General features: G+C 51.9%; 6 protein-coding genes across 6 annotated transcripts; 3 read left to right on the top strand and 3 right to left on the bottom strand.

Moving 5' to 3' along the window:
• Positions 1-3,802: 3,802 nt before the first annotated feature.
• Positions 3,803-5,873, bottom strand: A1O9_11865 (uncharacterized protein; the record flags this gene model as incomplete). Its single annotated transcript, XM_013399374.1, has 6 exons — positions 3,803-3,882; positions 3,954-4,029; positions 4,093-4,298; positions 4,347-4,636; positions 4,696-5,569; positions 5,675-5,873. The coding sequence occupies 6 exons, from the start codon at positions 5,871-5,873 to the stop codon at positions 3,803-3,805; spliced, it is 1,725 nt and encodes a 574-aa protein (XP_013254828.1).
• A 1,051-nt stretch (positions 5,874-6,924) lies between these two features.
• Positions 6,925-7,410, bottom strand: A1O9_11866 (uncharacterized protein; the record flags this gene model as incomplete). Its single annotated transcript, XM_013399375.1, has 1 exon — positions 6,925-7,410. The coding sequence occupies one exon, from the start codon at positions 7,408-7,410 to the stop codon at positions 6,925-6,927; it is 486 nt and encodes a 161-aa protein (XP_013254829.1).
• A 555-nt stretch (positions 7,411-7,965) lies between these two features.
• On the top strand, positions 7,966-10,611 carry A1O9_11867 (uncharacterized protein; the record flags this gene model as incomplete). The annotated part of the gene is made up of 4 exons (XM_013399376.1): positions 7,966-8,053; positions 8,112-8,393; positions 8,444-10,297; positions 10,349-10,611. The coding sequence occupies 4 exons, from the start codon at positions 7,966-7,968 to the stop codon at positions 10,609-10,611; spliced, it is 2,487 nt and encodes an 828-aa protein (XP_013254830.1).
• Positions 10,612-12,119: 1,508 nt separating this feature from the next.
• A1O9_11868 (uncharacterized protein) lies at positions 12,120-14,120 on the top strand (the record flags this gene model as incomplete). Its single annotated transcript, XM_013399377.1, has 5 exons — positions 12,120-12,734; positions 12,829-13,106; positions 13,161-13,497; positions 13,554-13,857; positions 13,912-14,120. 5 exons carry the CDS (start codon positions 12,120-12,122, stop codon positions 14,118-14,120), a joined length of 1,743 nt encoding a protein of 580 aa, XP_013254831.1.
• A 3,133-nt stretch (positions 14,121-17,253) lies between these two features.
• A1O9_11869 (uncharacterized protein) lies at positions 17,254-18,113 on the bottom strand (the record flags this gene model as incomplete). Its single annotated transcript, XM_013399378.1, has 2 exons — positions 17,254-18,005; positions 18,071-18,113. 2 exons carry the CDS (start codon positions 18,111-18,113, stop codon positions 17,254-17,256), a joined length of 795 nt encoding a protein of 264 aa, XP_013254832.1.
• A 774-nt stretch (positions 18,114-18,887) lies between these two features.
• On the top strand, positions 18,888-19,814 carry A1O9_11870 (uncharacterized protein; the record flags this gene model as incomplete). The annotated part of the gene is made up of 1 exon (XM_013399379.1): positions 18,888-19,814. A coding segment is annotated over one exon (927 nt), but the record flags the coding sequence as incomplete, so codon positions are not given.
• Between the last annotated feature and the right edge of the window lie 2,628 nt (positions 19,815-22,442).

Genomic DNA, 22,442 nt, shown 5'->3' on the forward strand with positions numbered 1-22,442 from the left:
CTTGAGTTTTGGAGGGAGAAGAGGTTTGGAGATGTCGATCTGCGACGGAAGATTTGGAAGAACTCCTCGAAGGGCGATTGCTTAGAGGTGAACGCTGGATAGGCTCATGGTGGGCCGCAGCAGACTCAGCAGGAGTGTGCTTGCGGGTGAGACGAAGGATCGGATTGACCTAAAGAAGTCAAGGTGAGCATATGCAGAGGTAGAAGTGGCAGTGGATGGCAGAAGAGAAAAAAACGAATGCGAATGGCATGTGTCGACAACGAAACAAGTGAGAAGAGTTGCGAGTGGAAATTGTGGACCGAGATAGGACGGATAGTTGCAGGTGGATAGGATAGGGAAAATGAGGCACAGACGGATACAGGAACAAAATGCAGGTGGAGTTTTGGATGATGATTGCCAGGCTGGCGGGAAGGCTGAAAGGAGAATAGTCGGTATGGGGCGTAATAATACCGAGCACATACTGTGGCCGGTGTGTAGTAGGCTAGTGGCAGTACTCACGGGTATCCATCACACCGAGCACATAAGGACGATCATACTCGCAGGTGAGGGATAAAGGACAGTGAGGGCCAGTAGCGGCCAGTAGGGGCAAGGAGGGGCAAGGGATTGGTGACTTACACGTTCAGGCCTTATCGTGCACTGATCCACAATGGGCACAGTGCCTGTCAATCTGGCGGTAGCGGCTGTCGTAGTGGGCGCGGACGCAGTGGGATTAGTGGTGCAGGCCCCTGGGCCTGCCGAAGCCACCGCCCGGGATAAGAGGCCAGTGGACCGAACAGGTGCCGGGAAGAATGATGATGATGGGCCACCAGGGCTGTTAGCCTGGGTGGCGTTCTGCTGACGTGCTGGTGCTGGTGCGACTCCGATCTCTTCTCGATGTTCCTTTCGAACGTCTTCTGGAAGCGACACGGAAGAGGACGACAGTTGAAGTATTCGGCCAGCGTGCTGTTGGGGTCGTTGCTGATGAGGCTGATGACGGCCACCACCAGCTGAGTCACTGCTGCTGCTGCTGCTGATGGTGATGCTGGGGATGCTGGTGCTGGTCCCCGTGCTCCCACTGTCGGTGCTGGCGTTGGTGGGGGCGTGGCTTAATTGTGGGAGGCCATCGTGATTGCTGTTCCGGGATTCTTGACCGTGCTCGAAACTGTGGCCGTGGATCTGGTCATCGTCCTGATGCGCACTCGCCTTGAAGCTCGATGGGTCGAGTTCTCGTAATATCGCTCTTGTGCTGGCTGCGCGGGGCCCGGAGGTGCCAACCATAGGCGCCATGCCTGGCTATCGACTGGGACCCAAGGTACTCTTTTCCGTACCAATGCCCGTGCCTGGTTTCTCTCGTGTCTTCTAATCTCAATCCTCAAGCCTTGATCGCCGTGCAGATCAAGCTTTGTTGCACACCGTTATCTTGCCAGCGCGGAGTCGCAGCCGAGTGTGCACTGTGCACTCGTTCATGTGCGGGCTGTTGGCCGAGATCGCGAATTCGCCCGACAGGCACGGCGATTGGGGTGGATGCTTCGGTCTCGCGGCTTTAGCACCATGGAAAGTTGGACCCCAGTGGTGCCGTCCGTTCCATCACAGCAGTACGGAGCAACTTGGAATTCCACAAGATGCAGGATGTCTCTCTCGAGCCCGCCTTCTCGATCGTGTGTTATCGATAAATCACATTCGAGACCACCAGTTTGTAGACTCCCACTTACCCCTAGACGGACTAGTCAGGTGATATCAGTGCGAGTCGCTGCTTGGAATAGTAGTACTCGTGTATCGATAACCCGGATGGTGCTATCACTGACAACACGGGCGTGTGTGTTACTGGGGGGGGAGGCAGAATGGGAGGGTGTTTCTTGATGTTGGAGTTCAGAACCTCGTCTCGTGCGATCTGGTGGCACTGGCGTTATTATTATGATGATGATGGCCTACCGACTACCTAGGACGTACCATCAACCCAGCTTTGCCTGAACTTTACCAGCAACGTAACAGGGACCCATATAAGTGCCTGGATTCCCAATCAATCGGCCTTCTGCAGCCCAAACACCCCCCCCCAAACCCCAACGGGTGTCAGTCAGCGTGATGCCGGCATGCGGACGGGCCTTTTATTCATGGCGCAGTATTACCCCTTCATTATTATTGATTATTGCATCCAGCTTCCTTCCTCTTCCATCTCATCTCGTACGTCCTACAAACCCTATCCACGCCCAGGGTTGCCCAGGGATTGTCTGGATCTTTTAGCCCTTGTTATGCCCCCCCCCCCCCCAAGGCTCCCCTGAGTGAGGCCCCATGTGCCGTTTGCCGTTTGCCCTGAGCTTGGCCTCTTCATAGCTGAACGTATCTGAACATCTCACCCTGGTTGTGCCATCAATACTAGTTCTTGCGTACTCGGAATTCCATCTCGGCTTTCCACACCCCCGGCTTCCCGACAAAGCTGCCCCTTTCCTGGCCTTACTCAGGAGCCAGAACAAGCTGCTTCACACAGGAATCATGCAGAGGAAGACGGTTAAACTCCTAGGTTCTCCATCTCCACCTGAGTCAGTCCACAACACCCCCGGGCTTAGCCTGTCAAGCTGAGCGCCTGAGTTTCAGTTGCAGCCGTGCCTAATATAAATCCAATCCATCCCCTCCCTGCCATCCCCTCCCCGAATCATCCGGAGCAGAAAGAAACAATCTTACCGAGCGCACTGGTGTCCCTGCCGTTCAAGAAACTCCAATACTCCGTGCAGGCTACAGTCAGACTCGTGACTGGTCCTTCGGCACCCTCCAACATGGCGACCCTGCAGACGTCCACGGAATCGGCGCTGCGTTTCCATCCCACCCTCCTCGCTTGTTCAGGCACTAAGTGATGGAAATACGACCGTGAACAAAGTCCTTCACTTGTTCTGGAAGGTCTACTCGGAGCTTGGCTCGCCCATTCGTGACGTGCTTCCGTGGACGAGCTACGCACGGCCAAAAATAGTCACGATGCCTCGTATGTATGTGTAGGTTTACAGAGATCTGTCGATGAAAGCCTTGCTGGTGGTTGTTGGTGGTTGTTCATACATATCACGTCTTCTCGCGGGAGACGTGATAAGATTGATAGAGCATAGAAGCGGAAGAACCAGGAAAGCCGTTCGTCAAGAAGCGCCACCATCGACGCCATCGACGCGATGCGGCAATGCCCGCCCTCAGAAACCAATTGCCTGCAGGAGCAGCACTTCGCACCTGACCTTCGCTAGATTGACAAACGTGTAGCGGGTATGACTTCTACTATGTGGTGTCAATGGCACCGTGTCTTGCAACATGTCTCCTGCTGAATCCGAGTCCAGTGCAATTCTCCTCTATAGGATAGTTTCCTTCGTAGGACGTCGTAAATGCCCTCGGGCCTCAGCTAATCTCTATCCGCTACAGGGATCATCCGAGTTCGTCGAGCCGACCGCCCTGGTAACACACGAGGGTAATGAAACCGATGGCACGTGGGCCAAAGCCTGTCTATCATGCCACCAGGACCGCGATCTCCTTTTTCACAACCAGACAGCTTCTACCGAGTACCGAGACGAGTATTCTTGATAGCCGGTGGTGTACTCCGTACTCTGAATCCTGAGTCCTGACCCTGCGCAATCATCCCACGGATCCCTCGCCCACGACTTGACTGGTAGGCGGCCGCACAACCGAAATTTTCTTTTGCATGCATCGCAATGGCATTAGAGCTTGGCCAGGATCCACTGATAAGGCACGTCGGTGAACACTTCGATTGGATCGGCCCTGCAGCCTTGCATCCAGTAAACTATGCTTTCACACGAGGCTGGGGAGTTCTTTTGACATTGGTCACCGCTGTCCGTTACGACTTGGGGGTTTCCGCCAGGTTGATCTGGCTGCTGTTCACACCTTCTCGAGGTCGGTTCCACGTTCGCATATTCCCTGATTCCGTGTCAGATCCCTCATCGAGTACAAAATCACGGCAAGTAAATATCGTTGAGCCAGGCACATACCTTCCAGACACGTCGTTATTATACAGTCCTGTTCAAAGGCGAGTCCGCTCAATGGATGGTCATCAATTTTCTTGGACTGTAGAATTATCGGATGTTAGCCCTTCGCGCCGAGGGAGTCAACAAGAACAACAAATCTTACCATGACCGGTGGTAATTGAGCTGTCCGCGCCCGCGACTCGACAGAATGGCTGAGGAATTGGGACTCATCCACCACTTCTGGCGCAACACTCTGCGTGCCCGTTCTGTTCGAATCAGATCGCAGCCGATTTGCGAGTCCGGAACTCTCCGTCCGTTGTCGAAGCAGCGAAACCGTCTGCATCGATATACTACCTCTTGTCCTCGCTGCTGCCTACCAGATCGTCAGTGTCGGTCGGCGGAACAATCAACTGTGACTTACCGCTTTCGGACGGTGCAACATTCCAACATTGAAATCCCAGAGCAACAATTTACAGTCGTCTCCGACGCTGCCAAACCGATAGGTTCTCTCGTCGCACCGCCAGGGGTCGAAGGCCACTGCCGTAACCCACGAATCGTGACCAAAACACCGTGCGATAATTTGGCGCTCAGCGAGAGACCATATAGTAACAAGATCGTCTTGGCCGCCAGTAAGCACGTACTTGCCATCCGGAGACCAGCATACACAGGTAAAACCGCCGTAGTAAGATGAGTATAAGTCAGTCAACCTGGCCCTCGTTAGCTGCATCCACCGACACAATGTAGTACATGAGCGAGCCTAACTCACCTTTCTAGTAAGTAGTCGATGATGCGAAGATATCCATCATCACCAACAACCGCAAGATGCTTGCTGTCAGGCGAGAAGGCGAAATCGCTGATATTCTGGTTCGAGATTTTCCAACAGGCGACCGGGTTCGCCTTTTGATTCGCCGAGTTCACACTCTTGGTGATCACCAAGGTGGACTGGTCTTCGTCTTCAATACTGATGGCCTCGTCCACCAACTCCTCGGAAACAAATGGAGCATCCTCCTTTTCTTTGTCGTAGACCACCAGCGTCCCGTCCATGTGGGCAGCTAGAAAATGGTTTTCCGAGCCTGGAATCCATTTGATCTTGGAAACCGCACTGTTGTTGATCATGCCGTTTTTGTTGATCCGGGCATACTTTTGCGACATCGGCTCGTACCAGATAATATCGCTCGCCGAGGACCCCATCACCAGGTCGATATGTGACGAATGCTTAGTCGTCGCATTGACATCATGACAGAGCATGTGCGCCTTGGTGAAGAGAATCTTGGTCAATGGGTCGGCCTTGCTGCTCGTGGACAGATCGAGCCATTGAAAAGCTCGATTGATATTCACAAAAGCAAAGAGACCTCCCTGATCTCTCTCCACCAGCTTCTTGGCAAGGGCCTCGTGTGGGATCACTCGGGATACAAATGAAGAATTGCTCTTGATGATGTTGTTCTTGGGTTTCCGCCGTTTGAGACCTTCCCTGCTCATCACCGGCGATAATGCCGCGTTGCCTTCACCAAAAGCGCGGACATTGGTGGATCGGTTACTGCCATTCACAGAACCGGCCGGGTTACTGGTGTCGCTGGTCGTTTCCAATGACGTTCGCGAATCCTTCTCCAGCTCTTTGAGCTCTTTAAGCTCTTTGAGTTCTCTAGCTTCTCGTGCCTCTCGGGCCTCCCTCGCTTCTCTGACTTCTCGGGCCTCCCTGCCCTCTTTCGTATTGGTCAACCCCAAGGTTGTCCATCGCAGTAGACTGCTTGTCGCCGTGGGGGCCTTGTAGAGTTCAGGTTTGACCTGTTTGGGGTTGAGAGATACCAGCGATAACTTGACTCCGCTCGTGGGAGGAACCCCGCTCGTGGACAAGGGATTTGGATTGATGATGGGTGCCTCAGAGGGGTGTGGAGGAGGGGTCGCTAATTGAAGGTCATCGCGCAAGACATAGGTGCCTAGCATCGGTCAGTCGAGTCACATTTTCAATGAAGAAGACACTTGTACCTTCGCCTGCTTGAAAGGTATACTCGGGCCCTTCGCGGATATGGAGAGTATTTGCAGTCTCGAGGGTCGTTGCGATCAAGTTAGCATTGGTGGGATATCGTGGAGGAGGTGGAATCGCGCTAGACGGGATCAATTAGTGGAAATCGAGGCCAAGGGAGACGACTTGAGCATACAACATAGCGCGTAGTCACGGTGAGATCTCGAGGAGTGGTTAATTGTGCTGGGCCGTGGTTATGGGAGCAAATGAGTGTGTGAACAGTGTCAAAGGAAGTAGAAGTTGGGAGGAAGAGTCTAAATTTGGTGCGGTATCTGGGGATGCCGCGTGGAAATGGATATGGTAGGTTGTGGTCGGCGGGAGGCAGGCCAGACGCTAGACTAAAGGATCGGTTGGGTGGTGGCGGCATCACGGGGGTTTGGGGGGCTTCCACCAGTCGCGCAACTCTGACAATGGTACCGCGCAGTGAAGCCCCAAGCACCCACAGGGGTGCGGAGTACAGAGTAGGTAGTAATCGGTATCTGGGTGGCCAAGCACCCACAAGCCCGATCGTACGGTTGACTCGGCCTGCCATGTGTCCCTAACTTTAAGCCTAAAGGCAAACCCACCAGCGCCAGCCCGCCAGCTCAAGGTCCCAAAGTTAGACTGCCGCTGGACGTGATGCGGGGTCGTTACCGTTGGGGACTGGGCTAGCCTTCTGGCCGGCGTCTGCTGTGGCACCCAGTGTGGTCGAGGTCGTGTTCGTATGTGTATGGAAGGAGTTCCTTCAACGCGTCCTAGCACCAAATGACGTGGGATAGCAGTCCGTGGTGTATAGCCCGACCTAGGTGCGATGGCTTACCCCGTCTATACTAGTATCCTGCCTTGTGCATCGGAGTTTATGCTGGTGATTGAGGCAATGCATCCCGTTGCTCTTAACGATTCTAAGTGGTCGACCATGTAGTCTATGGGGATGAGTGTGATTTGCTCGTGTGGACAATGCCTGGAATCTGGCACCTGAAGGAAACAGCCCCATCAGATATCGTCCGGCCATCTCAGTGTTGCCAACTCTCCTCTCAAGAGGTGTGCGAGCTCTTGACTGACAACCTCAAGATCTGTTCGGATCTGCTGCTGCTCTTCTTCATCTTCGTGCTCTTCATCGGGCCCTGCAACGTGAGCCGAGTTTGCTCCTTCATGCATCTCCCCATTCACGAGCTTGGGCTCCGGTCCAGTGACGGCGAGGAGGACGTGGTCTGCGACCGGTGCAAGGACGGAAGTTGCGCCCATGTTCTGAGCCTCAAAGACAAGGATATCCTCCGAGGCAACTGTATATGCTGCTGTCATGGTGGTAGACTGGGTGCGCATCCTCTTGATCGAGGGAGTGGCATCCCTATATGCATAGGCAAGAATAGAGCCGTTGAATGAGGAGACCATGACTGACGAAACATGGTCACTCCACGAGATTGCATCCCGTAGGAGTGCGGAAAGACGGTCTGAGTCTAGGAGACATACCTGCGTCATTGTCACACTCTGTTAAGGCTGTCGACGGTGTTGGAGACAAAGGACCAGAAATGAAGCTCACAATGCAGTCAGCAACGAGTAACTGACAGGTGCTTGTTCCGGGAAGGCCAGATGAGGGAACTACGTGGGAGTAGATGCCCGTTGTGCGCACTAGACATAGACTCTTTTTGCTGCACCGTAGCTTAGCCACGCTAAACCACTCCGAACTGCGTCCAGTCAGTAACCAGTTAGGAGAGCCGCTCACGACTACGACTAGTACTCTCCCTCGCAGCTCTCGCGCCTCGACTCGAACCTGACCAAGACTGGTGTCAACGTGGACGATCAACTCTCCTCTTCCGTTCTCATACATCCATTACTCCACGGCTCTGATAAATCGTCTAGCCCAAATCCTCTCAAGTACTCGCCCGCCCCGACCACCCTTCCGACCTTTCTTCGCCGGTTGTCCGTCGCAACTGAAACTTGTCCATTACCCAGCCCCGTGATCACTGCCTCCGCAAATCCTTTCGCATGGCTAGATGATAGTATCACGAGCCAGAGAGCGCCAGAAAGCGCATTATGGCGTGGCAGACCGGGGCCGGCGGCAGTGGTGTTGGAGGGATGCCCGCAGGAGATCAGAATGGCGTCCAAGCATACACTCTTCAAGGTTCGCAGTTTCTGGCCTCAGACCTACCATCGACAGTCTCAGCTAACCCCTCATCCAGGTGTCATGCGATTCCTGCAGACGGAATGGCACCGACATGAACGAGATCGAAACGCGTGGGAAATCGAGCGCGAGGAGATGAAGAATAGAATAGCTAGCTTAGAGGGCGAAACCAGGACGAGCAAAGGGCTCCGAACTTCGCTCGAACGCCACGTCAAACTACTCGAGCTCGCACTCAAGAAAGAGCGGGAAAAGGTCAAGAAGCTGACCAAGGGTGACTTCGACGACGTCCGTAAAGACCCCAAGGAACTCGCCAAGGAAGAATTGAGTGCCCTCGGGAAAGGTAAGACCAAACCTCGAACAGCCGCCCCAATCGTCACTAACGCAGCTCAGAATCTTTTCCCAAAGCGATCAGTCATTTTGACACCGAAGTCGATCCCGAGAACCACCTCGCACAAGGCATCCGCCAGGAGAAAGAACGGGACAAGTCAAAAGGCTATCTCAGCAAGTGCGCTTCGGAAATTACGTATCACATCCTCCCGACTTCTCATGTCCCACCTGATGTCAACGACACAGCTCCCATCAACAATTCGAATCACATTTATTCAGAGCAACAACCGACGCAGCAAGAACTTCAAGAGGCCTATGTCCAGTTGCAACAACTTAAAGAACAACACCACCGAGATGTAGCCATGGTTCGTGAAAATGCTGCTCAACCGCAAAATCCTTTCGCAGAACCTGCACCTCTCGCTAGGTCTAACACACAAATCAACCACGAGGAGCTGCAACGAAACACGGGGGAGAGGAAGGTATCAGACCAAATGATTCAATCCCTGCCCGTGGTGGATCCTCGAAAGAATTTCTTCAACGAACAAATGCCCGTGACCGAGGAACGCATAGAGTCCATTAGTCACACTTTCGACTCCTTCGGCCGCGAAGTCCCTGCCAAAGATCAAACCGACGCAGCACCGATCGAGGTTCCGAAAGAGGTCAGTGACGGATGGGATTTCGACGACGGCCCTGCACCACACGAGAAACCGCTCGATCCGCCCACTCAACATCGACCTGACGTCGAAGTCTTCCCCAGCGCCAACCTAATACCCTCGAAATCCCCTCCTCGAGCCCCGGGATCTTATCGACGCAAGAGTTCTGGCGCAAGGCGACGGAGTGAGGGAAACAATGATGCCCGCGAACTGGCCGCGTCCAAACCGGCCACGTCCCAGTTCAAAGTGCGATTTGCCATGAGAGGCCACCTGGACGTTGTTCGATCCGTGATTTTCACTGGAGGTGGAAGTCCGGCAGAGCCAGAATTTTGCACAGCCAGCGACGACGGTGGTGTCAAGAGATGGCATATTCCAGCGACGTATACTCACGGTGTCGCTTTGGGCGATGATCTAGACCGGACTGCCCATTTCACGCATCGCGGTCATGTAGGTGCGGTGTGCTCGCTGGCGGCATGTCCAGCGTCGACAAACTTCTCCAATGGAGGCCGAGCGGCAGGGGACGGATGGATCTTTTCTGGCGGTGAAGACGCAGCGGTCAAGGTCTGGGAACGAGGCCGGGTCGACGCCAAGGCCACTCTGGAAGGGCACAAGGATGCCGTCTGGGCATTGTGTTGTCTTCCGAGCTTGACCGGCACTCTCCTGGGAGAACGCTGCTCACAGTATGGTGGCCCAGACCGAGTTCTGCTCGTCAGTGGAGCTGCCGACGGTACCATCTTGATATGGGCTGTGAGTACGCCACCCCAGTTGAGTTCTCCTCATGCCGGCAACCGATCAACCCGGGGGAATCGACGTGCAAACTCCGTCTCGGCTGGATCGAATTTTCCCAGTTCGCCTCAACCCAGTGTCGCGAGCACCATTCCTTTCAACTACAGTTTAGTACACCGCATCGAACGGGCGGACAAGCCAGCTCCCACATCTATCTCTCCGCTGGGTCTCCATGGAGAAAGTTTTGTCGTTGCTTATGCCGACGCTAGTGTCCTGGTCTTTGATACCCGGACGGGAGAGGAGGTGGTCGGGATGGCGAGCCAGGAGACCTACGATGGAACTCCCAATACAGGGATCAATGCTGTCGCGGCCACTAGCACTGGCTTTGACACGAGAGATTCGGTGACAACCGGTCGTCGTGGTTCGATGGGCGAGGACGATGTGGTGCATGGTGCCACCGGTTCCGAGGGCGGTGTCGAAGGAGTCGTCATTGCTGGATATGAAGACCGTTTTATTCGGTTTTTTGACGCTAATAGTGGTATGTTTCTACGTTGCTTTCCCAGGTCGGCCAACCTAACTCAATTTCCAGGGCAATGCACGTATACCATGCTCGCGCATCCGTCCGCAATATCTTCTCTGTCCCTCAGTCCGGATGGAAAAGAACTCGTCTCCGGTGGGCACGACGCCAGTTTGCGTTTTTGGTCTCTCGAGAAGAGGAGCTGCACACAAGAAATATCCAGTCACCGGATAATGAGAGGCGAGGGTGTATGTAGTGTGGTTTGGAGTCCGGATGGGAGATGGGTCATCAGTTGTGGAGGCGATGGAGCCGTCAAGGTATTTTCAAGAACCTAAACGACTGGACAGCTAATGGTTTGTGTCAATTTCTGTGACAGCTTGATACGAAAACAGTCGACCGTTCCAGATCGACTCATGTTTTACCACGATACATCCATGAACTCATTGAACAGGACGCCGGTTGCATGTTGCGGGTTCACTCACAGGTTCCTCGATATCCCCAGTGGCGATGGAGCCCAATTTTGTATCTTAGCATTTCATGAACATTGTTTGACTCCGCTGCATAACATGGACATGGAGTTTGTAAGCTCTCTTCTCGACTCGACTCTAGAACGAGTAACCCAACAGCATGCGGATAAACAAGTTCAGATCGTTCCTGCGGTGCACCTTCAATGTTGAGGCAGGCTGTCTACCTAGCTAGATAGGTGCAGATAATGAAAATCCGTTGCCCCCCGGTGTTTTGGTGATGAAAAGATATGACATGCCATATTCTAGGAGCGGCCTGCCTGCTACCGTTGTTTTTCATTTAGTTTGCTGGGTCGATCGGCATCTTTACTCTTGAAATGTGCACTACGGAGATCTCGTAACCACCGACAATCTCTCGCTTAAGACGCAAAGAACCTACGTGATATCCTCTCCGATACCGTGAAACTCGGTATTTGGCAGCATGATCAATACCTATGGAATCCCGAGGACTGAATATAGTTCCAGTCACGCTGTGCAGGTGCCAAGCAATCTCGGCACTTATCATAAATCTCGAAACTCAGTCCATATAACTCGACCGACAACATACACCTATCAATGAACTGGCACACTCCTACGCAGTCTTTGAGGACCGGTTCTCGCACGTCGAAGCAGGAGGGCCAGGCAAAAGCTTTTTCGGGGGACTTGAGGCGGTTAAGTCGGCGCCACGCGAGATACCAAGACAGTAGCGTCAATAGCCCCAAGATCCAAGTGGAGGTGTGACGATGGTCTCCAGATTTCATTTTCGATGTCCTTGAGATTCTCGAGGTTCGTGCGTCGATCTTGAAAACCAAACATCGTCATCCAGCCGCGAGCGGGGAATGCCATCGTCTCTGTGCAAATGGCATCTTTGCTCCCTGCTTCCCGCCCTTGGCTGGCCTGATGTTTGCGTCATTGTGCAGCGAGTGCTACACTACCAAAAAGATACACACCTATGTGTAGACGAGTGGAGCATGGCCATGGTCAAGGTATTCCCACTCACCGCGGGTGGAGGGACGGCTGGTTCCACGGTTATAACAAGTCCCTGTACTGCTCGTGTGCCCGCTGTGTGAATAAACTCTCCCATTCCTGCGTGAGGAAGGACACTGTCCCTCGCAATATCTTTCAACTACTTCACAGCAGACTTCTCCCACTGACCGACAGTCATTCCATGATCTGCACTGGAAAGCACCGCCCTTGAGCAAGAGCATTGGCTTGGGTGGAATTGCGCTTCATCATCAAGGTTGGTGTTCATCGAGGACCATCCGATCGCAGCACTTCAGGATCCGAGGATTTAATACATCGGCCATCGGAACCAGTGACGTGAATTTCCGGTGCCCAAGATGCGGTTTCTGAACCCGTTCAAAAAGTATGATTTGGAGAACTTCTCCGGCGTCGTCGTCCCACTTAAGGATGCACCCCGTCACCCGAGCGTTGTCGCCGAGAACAATCGGCGCCTGTCAGCCGCGTCGACGGTAGGAACCCGTGAAGGCGCGGCTGAGAAGAAGGTCGGCGAAACCAGCGGTGATCTGACCATCGAGTCACTCCGTGAAGAGGTCAATGCAGACATCGCCGCCTCTGGGCACGATTCGGCCTACGACCGGAAGTCCAAAGTCATCAACAAGGCCATCGCCGATGTTGGCATGGGCACCTATCAATGGCAACTCTTCGTCCTCTGCGGCTTCGGCTGGCTTGCAGACAATCTTTGGCTACAGGACGTTGCCCTGACGTTGCCCTCGTTGTCTGCCGAGTACGGTGTCAGCGAGAGCAATGTCAGATACACCACCCTGGCTCTCTTCACCGGTCTGTGCATCGGCGCCGTGTTTTGGGGCGTGATTTCGGACATCATCGGCAGACGCCTGGCCTTTAATTGCACTCTGCTGATAACGTCCATCTTTGGCACCGCCGTAGGAGGCGCCACCACTTGGATCCAGGCCTGTGCATTGTTCGCGGCATTGGTAAGTCGACGGCGTCTGGTTGTACAATCCCAATACGCCAGGAGAAAGGCTCACAATCCTTGACTCCCTCCCATACTGACGCTGAACTGTACAGGGCTGCGGAGTTGGCGGCAATCTACCAGTAGACGGAGCGCTCTTCCTCGAATTTTTGCCCTTTGTGCGTGGCAACATGTTGACCATGTTGTCGGTGTTCTGGCCTTTTGGACAGTTGCTCGGCAGTCTAGCCGCGTGGGGTTTCCTGCCCAACTTTTCGTGCGATGAGTCTTTACCAGCTTGTGGTGCCGTTTCCGGAGGCGAAGCCTGCTGTACCAAAGACAGCAACATGGGATGGCGGTATCTCAACTATACAATGGGTTGCTTCACATTCTTCATGTGGGTCATTCCGGCCTGGGTAGGGGAAATTTTCCGAGCTGACACTTTCAACAGGTTCATCTGCCGATTCTTTCTTTTCCATCTCTTCGAGTCACCGAAGTTCCTCCTCAGCAGAGGTCGACAGAAAGAAGCAGTGACGGTCGTGCACGCCATCGCATATTACAACGGCGCAAAGACCTGGCTCACGGAGGATATTCTGAACCAAATCGGCGGTCGGCCAGAGGAGACGCCCGACATGAAATTGTCCAATATGGAAATCATTCGGCGACAGGCCGATAAGTTTTCCACGCAGCGGATCAAGCCCATCTTTGCGCAAAGGCGGCTTGCCATCAATACGTGCCTCCTTTGGTTCATGTGGGCTACCATCGGCATGGGCTATCCGCTATTCAATGTAAGTCTCGCTGCTTCTGGGCTTTAGATCCCAGATGGTTGACACCATTCACACAGGCCTTCCTTCCACAATACCTGATTAGTGTCGACCCCGATGCGCCACCCACACCTCCCAGCATCGTTTATCGAAACTACGCCATCCAGTCCATCGTCGGATGTCCTGGGAGCGTCATCGCCTGTTACCTCGTCGACGTCAAGTATCTCGGCCGCAAGGGGACGATGGCGATTGCAACGCTGTTGACGGGGATTTTTCTGTTTCTCTTCACCAGTTCGACTGACGCCAGCTTTCAACTCGCCTTCAACTGCTTGGTGGCATTCTTTCAGAACATCATGTACGGCGTGCTCTACGCCTATACTCCTGGTACTTTTACTACCCCCGTCTCCGTTCTATCAGATGCTAACACTTCCATTCTAGAAACATTCCCCGCTCCCAACCGCGGGACAGGCACCGGGATCGCCTCGTTCTTCAATCGCATCGCCGGTCTCTGTGCACCAATTGTCGCCATTCACGGATCCTCTGCAAACCCCAAGATTCCCATCTACGTTTCCGGCGCGCTCATGCTGTCCGCTTTTATCGCTATGGTGTGTCTGCCGATCGAGACGAGGGGAAGGCAAAGCTTGTGATCGACGAGGTCAGCATGCGAGAATGCTGGGACCTCCCCCCACCACCCTTCTCAGGGGCAAAGAATCCACGACTTTCGATCGCTGCCCAATTGATTGGATTCCACATGTTATCTACCAGGGGAGAGGAGGTTGTTGTAACATGAAGCTGGAGTTGAACATTTCCGTCTCGACTCGTCTTAGGCGTATGAAATAGAAGGCATCCGTGTACCAATCTGTAATGGGAGGTCGGTCCGTATTCACGTCACGTTCGAATCGTTGCAGACTCCCGGAGGCTACAGTATGCCTGGGATGCTGTGTACCAACCGCTACAATGGGTGGTCTGTATTTCACCAATGCCATATTTTGTGAGGTCATCCAGGCCCAGGGCATGCTGTGTACTCACCTCCACAATCGGAAGCAAAGGTTTGAACAAATGACGTTCTCTGTCAAAGTACCTCGGTATTCTCGTGTGTTCGATTTTTTGTATCATCACCAACTTCACATTGACATAGCCGTGAGGTCAAGAGCCGTGCACGAAAACTTTTATTGTCTGTCTGTCTGTGTCTGAATGAGTGATATCTGCAGCTGGCAGGTTCCTCTCCTCACCACTGCCAACAGCCAAATTGCAAGCACCCAAAAGGTAAATTGTCAATGGGCTTCACTTCCCAACCATTTCTGAGCCTGACATGTACTCTGCTCTCCCCATCCGCGTCTGTCGTTCTTGAAAACTCCGTAGTTTTGGAACGCCACGGAAGAATTGAATGCTGGAAGGGAAGCCGGGGATGGGTTGTCGACAATTAAACTAGATGCACGAACCAACGGCTTCGCCGCACGTACCAGTACATGTCCACCAGCACTATGGAAGAGGCAGGAATTGTCAGCCAAAAAGAGAACCTGTCGTCAACACATGGACGCAGCTGTCCAAATCCGGGGAACTCACGGTGCCAACACCACACCATCCAGAGCAGATCCTGGCAGGAGCTGCTGCTGCAACGGGCGGGGCAACAGGGTTGGCGGCCACGAGGCCGAGGACTGGGGTGAGTGTGAGAAGAATGGTCTTGAGCTGCATGGTGGGTGTCGAGCCTTGGTGTCGGAGGTTTTGCGAATGAAATGTCGAGTTTAAAAACCTTTGTGTGGATGTCTCTAGGCTAGTTTCCAAGGCTGTGAAGTGATGATTGCTAGGCTTGACAGATTATATCTCAGCGAGATTCCCTCACTCTTATAGAGATCTGGAGGACCGCCGACAGTCAACCTCCCATTGTCTCTGCCGGTGACTCGATCGTGAAGGAGTTGTCACAGCTGGTTGGAATACAGGTCCCGCGCCCAAACAAGAAGGTTCAACTTCCAGGTCAGTTCAGTCAGTTGTTGAATGGCCGGCATCGCATCGCGTCAGAGTACGCAAATTCCTTCTCTTCGGTGCCAGGTCGGTGGAGTGAGCCTCAGTCGACAACTGTTGGTTTGATTTAGCCTAAGTATGAATGACATAGGAGTGGCAGAAGGTCCAAGATGGTTGGGGAAAATGAGAATCCCCCTCCTCCTGGCTGCAGCGGGAAGGGAGGTGTTGCTGCTGCCCCCACTGGCGTCGTGGTGTTAATCGATAGAATCGACTTGGTGGTTTGCTGAAATGGTAACGGAGGACATATTTAGGAGCAAGGAAACAAGGACGCTGATGACCATGATGTCCTCCCTCGCACAGCCGCCCCACTGAGACCAAAGTGCAGCGGTCAGATGGAGGCCAAAATGGAGGAAGGTGTTGAACCTGTCACAACCGGCCATTGACCATGGACCCTATGTGAGAAGGCAGCGAAGGCAGCGAAGGCAGCATCAGGATCGGATCGGATCGGATCGCCGCTACTTTTATGTTACCTTCAAATGATCCTTGAATCGGATCATTTTTGGATCATTTTACTGATCTTCGTAATCAGTTCCAGATATCGGATTAATAATATTCTACATAGTACTTTATAATCAATAAACGATTATTGTTGGCGCCAAAGTGACTATCGACGGAACATGCAGACAACCTCGTGATGACGATCAATGAGTCAGTGCCACAGCCTCTAGAATGCTTTGGAATCATGGAAAACAGGCTCCAGGAGGTCATCCTGCCTAGTGATTATCTATATAAACCAGAACAGTGACCATAGAATAGAAAAAGACAGAAATCTCAACAACGCTGACTTGCCTGTATCGATTGGCCCGTACAGTTGTACAGTCCAAATCCTCCAACAATTATATAATAGGTTCATAGTCTATAGAGAGTATTAAGTGGGGCATAATTTGGATCATGATCCGAGTCATCAAAATATCGATGACACGATCCGACCTGATCCAAGACTTGCCAACGCTGTGGGAAGGGTAGAGATGACGCGGCCAATGCATTCTAGCTCTGTACGGCCCTTTCTCATATGCTTGTATCATCTATTAGGTCTGTGCCATCAACCTAGTTAAATTCGAATTTTCCAAAAGGGAGAGCACTTGGTTTATGTATGGGCGCTTGAACAAACAGTGGCTCGCGAGTCCACTGGTCAGTTGTACGGCAAGGCTAGGTGACGTCGGCTGCACATTGGTCGCCTAAGGAACATATGTTGAATAGGGATAGCTGACATGATACGAATCGGGTTCAGCGTATGATTATGTACCAGTGTTCCTGCTGACGTGGCTGGTATCGGCAAACCGCGCAGGTGCCTGCTTGGGATCATGTCCGTTTATTTGGAGAGTCGACTTACATCAGGTTGGGCGATTTTCATGCATGCGATTTATATGCACCAATAAATCGCCTCTCCCACGCGCATAAACGAGGAGAATGGACCATGAACATGAACCCGTCAGCAGGTGGCTAGGTAGTAGCGCAAGTAGTACCCCCTGGAGCTGCCATCCCCGGATAGACAACCATTGATGACAGTTTACTCATAGGTATGGTAGTCTGATAGGTGGTTGCGGGGTAAGCAGTTTCGCCTCAATCAGCCTAAATCCACCGTGCCCATCCCATGGGATTCTGAGCCTCGGACGGCCGACGGGTATTCCCGATATAGGATTCGCTGTGTGGCCAAAATTGGTAAATATTTAGTTCCAGATCCACAACCGTGGAACGGGAGGAGGGCAGCATGGAGTATATGCTTTTGTTTTGCACGGGAGTACATTGTATTGAATCCTATCGACTGATGGTGAAGCCACCGTCGACCCGAAGATCAGCCCCGTTGATCATGCCACTGGTGTCGCGACACAGGAATTCAATGGCTTCTGCAATCTCGGCCGGGACGCTAAATCGACCTGTTGGGATCTGGGACAAGTGCTTCTCCTTCTTTGCTTCATCCGCCCATGCCTTTGCTGCAAGTGGTGTCCATGTAACTGTCGGACTCACGGTGTTGGCGGTGATGCCTCTCGACGCCCATTCACTAGCCATGCATTTGGTGTGCCCGATCAATCCTGCTTTGGAGGCGCAGTATGCTCCGTGCCCATCGAGTGCAACATGTGCGGCCTGGGAGGCAATGCTGACGATGCGACCGGGGGGGGCCTTGTCGCCATGCCTCAACCGTGACTTCCTCGACTGGTAGATCTTGAAGAACGCGTTACTCGTGATGAACGGTCCGAGTAGATTCGGAAGGAAATTCTTCAGCGCTTCGGCTGCCGACGTGTCTTCCAGTGGCTGCACCGAGACATAACCTGCCGCGTTGACCAGGACGGAGGGAAAGGCGTCGAGCTGCTCGATACGACTGAAGACTTCTTGGACCGACTTCTCATCCGTGATATCACATTCGTAGGCGACGACCCCATCCGGCTCTTGGCTTCCGAAGACTGACTCCAAGACGGTAGGTACTCGAGACGCTTCGAAGGGTGCATACAATAGAACAAGACTGGCGCCGTGCTCGTGCAGTTTGACCGCGGTGGTTGAGCCGAGCCCTCCTGTCGTGCTCCGTCAATTCTGGATGTGCGGCATTAATGGGACACTCGAAGTCCTCCGTACCTACCTATACCGCCCGCGATGATGGCTAACCGGCCTGCATACGCCATTCTGATCAGTCCTGGCAGTACTGATATTCAGTTCTCAGTATAGTTGATGCAGGTGCGTGTCGTCGGTTTGTCCTTCGTTGTTTGGCAAGATGATAGGTACATATGAGGCGTGACGTGGCGTGACATGGCAAGGCTCCCTTTCCCCGCACCCCTCACGACGTCCTCCATGTCTGTATATGGCTTGCTAAACAACGGTATGCAGTGTTTCTGGATTAGTGACACTTGATGCTCGGGAACATATGTATGAAGACCGCAGCAAGCCAGTGGAGTGAGACCTCGATTACTGACACTGGCTGAACTGGAATACCACTGGCACTTGTCGCATGGCCACCCGGATATTCCATATGAGTATCTCCTGCTGTAACCTGAAGTAACATCGTCTTCGTACTCTATCAATTGAGCTCGAAGTATGCACAGAGCACCAGTCCCCAACTTAGTCAGTTTCGGCTTGGCAGCGCCTTTTGACAGAACAGCTGAGAAATTGGATGCTCATGAAAGTACCCAGGTATGCTGATTTCCCACCAGTCTATATACCACTTACCCGCCATATAAAATAGTATTTTGGTTGGTATCAAGTGTTAGTTGAATGCCAGATCGCGTCAAGCACGCACGTCCTTTCTCAGCGAATTCCTGAAGGACTTCTCCAGGATTGAAGCACTAGTACCAGTCTCATTGCACCACGCCATTTGGACAACAATTATTCACTACGACTATTCCTGCCAGCCAACCACTCAGTCGTTTGGAATACCTGCCTTCTCGTAACTTCCACAATTCATGGCTCGCACGATTTCGTACAACACAAGCGACGTCTTCACGGACACGGCGTTCACCGGAAACCAACTCGCGATCCTTCATGTTCCAAACGGCTTTTCCCTCTCACAGGAAGAAAAGCAAAAGATCGCGATAGAATTCAACTATTCAGAGAGCGTCTTCCTGCACCAACCTTCTCCCGATGCCGCCGCCGCCACCTACGGGGTAGATATATTCACGCCAGAGTCTGAAATTCCATTTGCGGGCCATCCAACGATCGGCACCGCCTCGTACATATTTCAGAACCTGGAAAAGCAGCGTGATGACATCTCCATTATTTTGAAGGCAGGCACTGTAAAAGCAACGTTCGATCGAAACACCGCCAGAGCTGCAGCGGAAATTCCACATGATTTCCGTCAACATGCGACAAGGCTTCCATGGGACAGAGTGGTTGCATCTCAACCACAGTTGTTGTCCGAAATCTTCAAGGATGCAACGATTCCCCTTGTGTCCATCGTCAAGGGTGTGACTTTTGGACTGATCGATCTTGCACAGCAGCCTGAACTATTGGACAGGGTGATGGTGACCAATATCGACATACCACGGATGAAAGACTTGGATAATGGCTGGGACCACGGCTTGATTGCCGATCTGTTCTACGTCAAGAAGCCCGATGCCGGCGACGGAGTGCTCAGAGTCCAGCAAAGAATGATCGGGATAGGGTTAGAAGATGCAGCGACTGGTGCGGCAAGTGCGGCGCTGAGCGCGTACCTGGCCTTGCTTGAGGGAGGATCCGGCGCGAAATATTTCTTCGAGCTGGAACAGGGCGTTCAGATGGGCCGGCGGAGTATTATCGGTTGCGAAGTCGCTTTGGATGCAGACGGGAAGAGGGTCAAAACCATCATTCTATCCGGACAAGCTAGAGCGGTTATGAAAGGGGAGTTGACCATAGCTGAATGACTTTCTAGGAGTCCAAATTTGAAGAACTTGGGAGGTCTGGAAAGCCTGCATGTATCTGAAATGCGCAGCAAGGAGCGCATAAAATCCTTGCCTTCCTACCCGACACCCCTGATCAAAGTAGATAATTAGAGGCTTTGCCAATTGGGTGCCAATGTGTAAAAGGCAATGCTGAGTCAGCAGTCGACATATGATCATGTGACCATTTCCTCTTGGCGCTGGACGATAGCGGATCTGCAAAACGAGAAACGCAAAGAGAGCATCAGTCACTCTGAAACAAGAAGTATTACGAAGGCAATCGCAAATGAAGTACAGAATCGGAATTTCTACGGATGGCCACAACTGGACAGACCGGAGGAGTGATTTTGGTATGGTCTGGATGCTGTGGTGACAGCGGAAATAAACCAGTGGATGTTTCAACTTACGCTGAAGAGTTCCCACGAGAGGCAGTATTGAATGCTGCTGTGAGGCGTGGAATTGAAGGCCACAGAAGAATGAGTCATGCCCTCAGAGTGAGACGCTTGGATGAGGCAGTTTCTTGCTCCTCAGCACTTGAGGATGCCCCCAGCGCTGGTCTACGCATGCGTCGATGCTCTCCTCAAGTGGGAAGGGCCTGAGGTCTACACCTACTGTGGCCGAACCTAGCATCCTCCCCAACAAAGTACGACAACATACGAATCCGCGCCTCCGATCTCGCGGTCATGCCGGACGTTTCTAAGGTCTCACCGCAATTCCGTCACGTCGTCAACGACAAAGACGTCAGGGCCCGCCGAACAGTGGTCGTTGCTGCATACCAGACTTTGGTGAGCGCACAGCCTCTGAAGAAGTTGTTGACCAAGATGAACATCGTGAAGATCTTGTGCGCTGGACTCCTAGGATGGGGATCTAGATAGCATCATGACATAGGTTGGGAGTACCTGGACGCCACAGGGATCTCCTGCCTGGGATTATTAGCCCATAGAAATGGCTAGGCTGGCTAATTTGTACCCTTGAGCTGATTGTGTGAGGCGCAACTGGCCTGCTGAAGGCACTAAAAGATTTTACTGTCTTCAGAATTGAGTTCCCTATGAATACATGAAATGATACTGCAGCCAAGGTTGACATGTACATGACATCGTATCGTGCTCGCCCAAGAACTCCGAGTATGTCAATTTAGCCAAGTGTTTCTCCCTCATGCATCGTTGCTCGTGTATCTTTCGTAGATATGGGAAGTCGGTCACGTGCATACCGAGCGGCCGTAGACTCATCGAAATCATTTTTGGCCTGGCAAAGGGGCCAAAACTACAAGTCAACGCAAGTTGCAGGGAAATTTCCCTCCGAATATGGCGGTAGGCGCCGCCGCTTTTGGAGGTGGTTCTCCCTTGGTGTCAAGAATACCCGACCCTAGTCTCCCCTCGTCGTAGACTTAACTCTCTACCTAAGCCGGCTTTAGTAGGACTAGAAATAGTCCCCCTTTAGACATAACGGAATCGTCTATTCACTAATAGAATGGATGCCTTTATTGCCCTAAGTATAGCGCCTAAACGGATGTATAGTAAGGATCTCGATAGATATTCTTATAGTCTATATAGAAGAGTATTATAATCCGAGCTATAAGTAGTTCTAACTAAGGTAGGATTCCTTAATAGAGTAGGTACTAGGGTATTAACTAGGAAGATAAAGGGAATATTTAATTATCGGACTATATCCTAAATATAGGTATAGAATTACTAACTATTACGAGTTAAATCCGTATTAAGCTCTAGAGTACTCCCTAGAGCGATTACTCGTAGTATACCTTTAGCCCGTATAACTATAGGGCCGAAGCTACGTAACTCCTCTCTATCGATTATCTCCTAGGAAACTATATTAATCTACTATAGAAGAAAGTAGGAAGTATTTCCTTTATTCGTACGATAGATAGATTTCCTCTTTTCTTTTCTCTTCTTAGTGTGATGGGTTGAACCCATGAGTGTCTTAGTAAGAACTAGCGACGTCTAGATTCGACCGTACAGTTGTACAGCCGAACGATGTCACGTAATATCAATGGATGTCTTGGCGAGCGACGCTAAGACTAAACTAGCGATGCCTAGATTCGACCGTATAGTTATACAGCCGGACGATATTACGTGATACTAATAGTTACCTAGGATACCGGGCGACCTACCCTAGGAGATTATATCTCCCTATTAGATAGCGGTAGGACTTCTTTCTCTCTTCCCTTTAGCTTAACGTCCTTATTAGATAGGTCCTATAGTAGTTAAATAAGCTCCTATTAGAACCCTTATACTTAGCTTTAGAATTCTCGTTATACTATTATAATCCGAGCTATAAGTAGTTCTAATTATTCGGGGAATAAGGTTTAGGATCTATAGTGGAAGTAGCCGAAGATCGTAGAAAGAAGGAGTAGAATATATAGTCGCTTTCTATTACGGGATAGGACTACGATAGACCCTAGAAGCACCTATTCTATACTAAGACTAGTCCTAAAATACTAAGGAGCCTAGTATATAAGACCTTAGGGGCTATACGGATCGTATACGAGGTTTTTAGACTCCTTAAGTTCTTATAGTCGATATTCTAAGGACTATATAGTAATTAATCGATTATCTTAGTATTCTCGTTAAGTTACTTATACTCTTA

This window comes from Exophiala aquamarina, assembly GCF_000709125.1.
Source record: "Exophiala aquamarina CBS 119918 chromosome Unknown aczIA-supercont1.19, whole genome shotgun sequence".
NCBI classification, from domain to species: Eukaryota; Fungi; Ascomycota; class Eurotiomycetes; order Chaetothyriales; family Herpotrichiellaceae; genus Exophiala; species Exophiala aquamarina.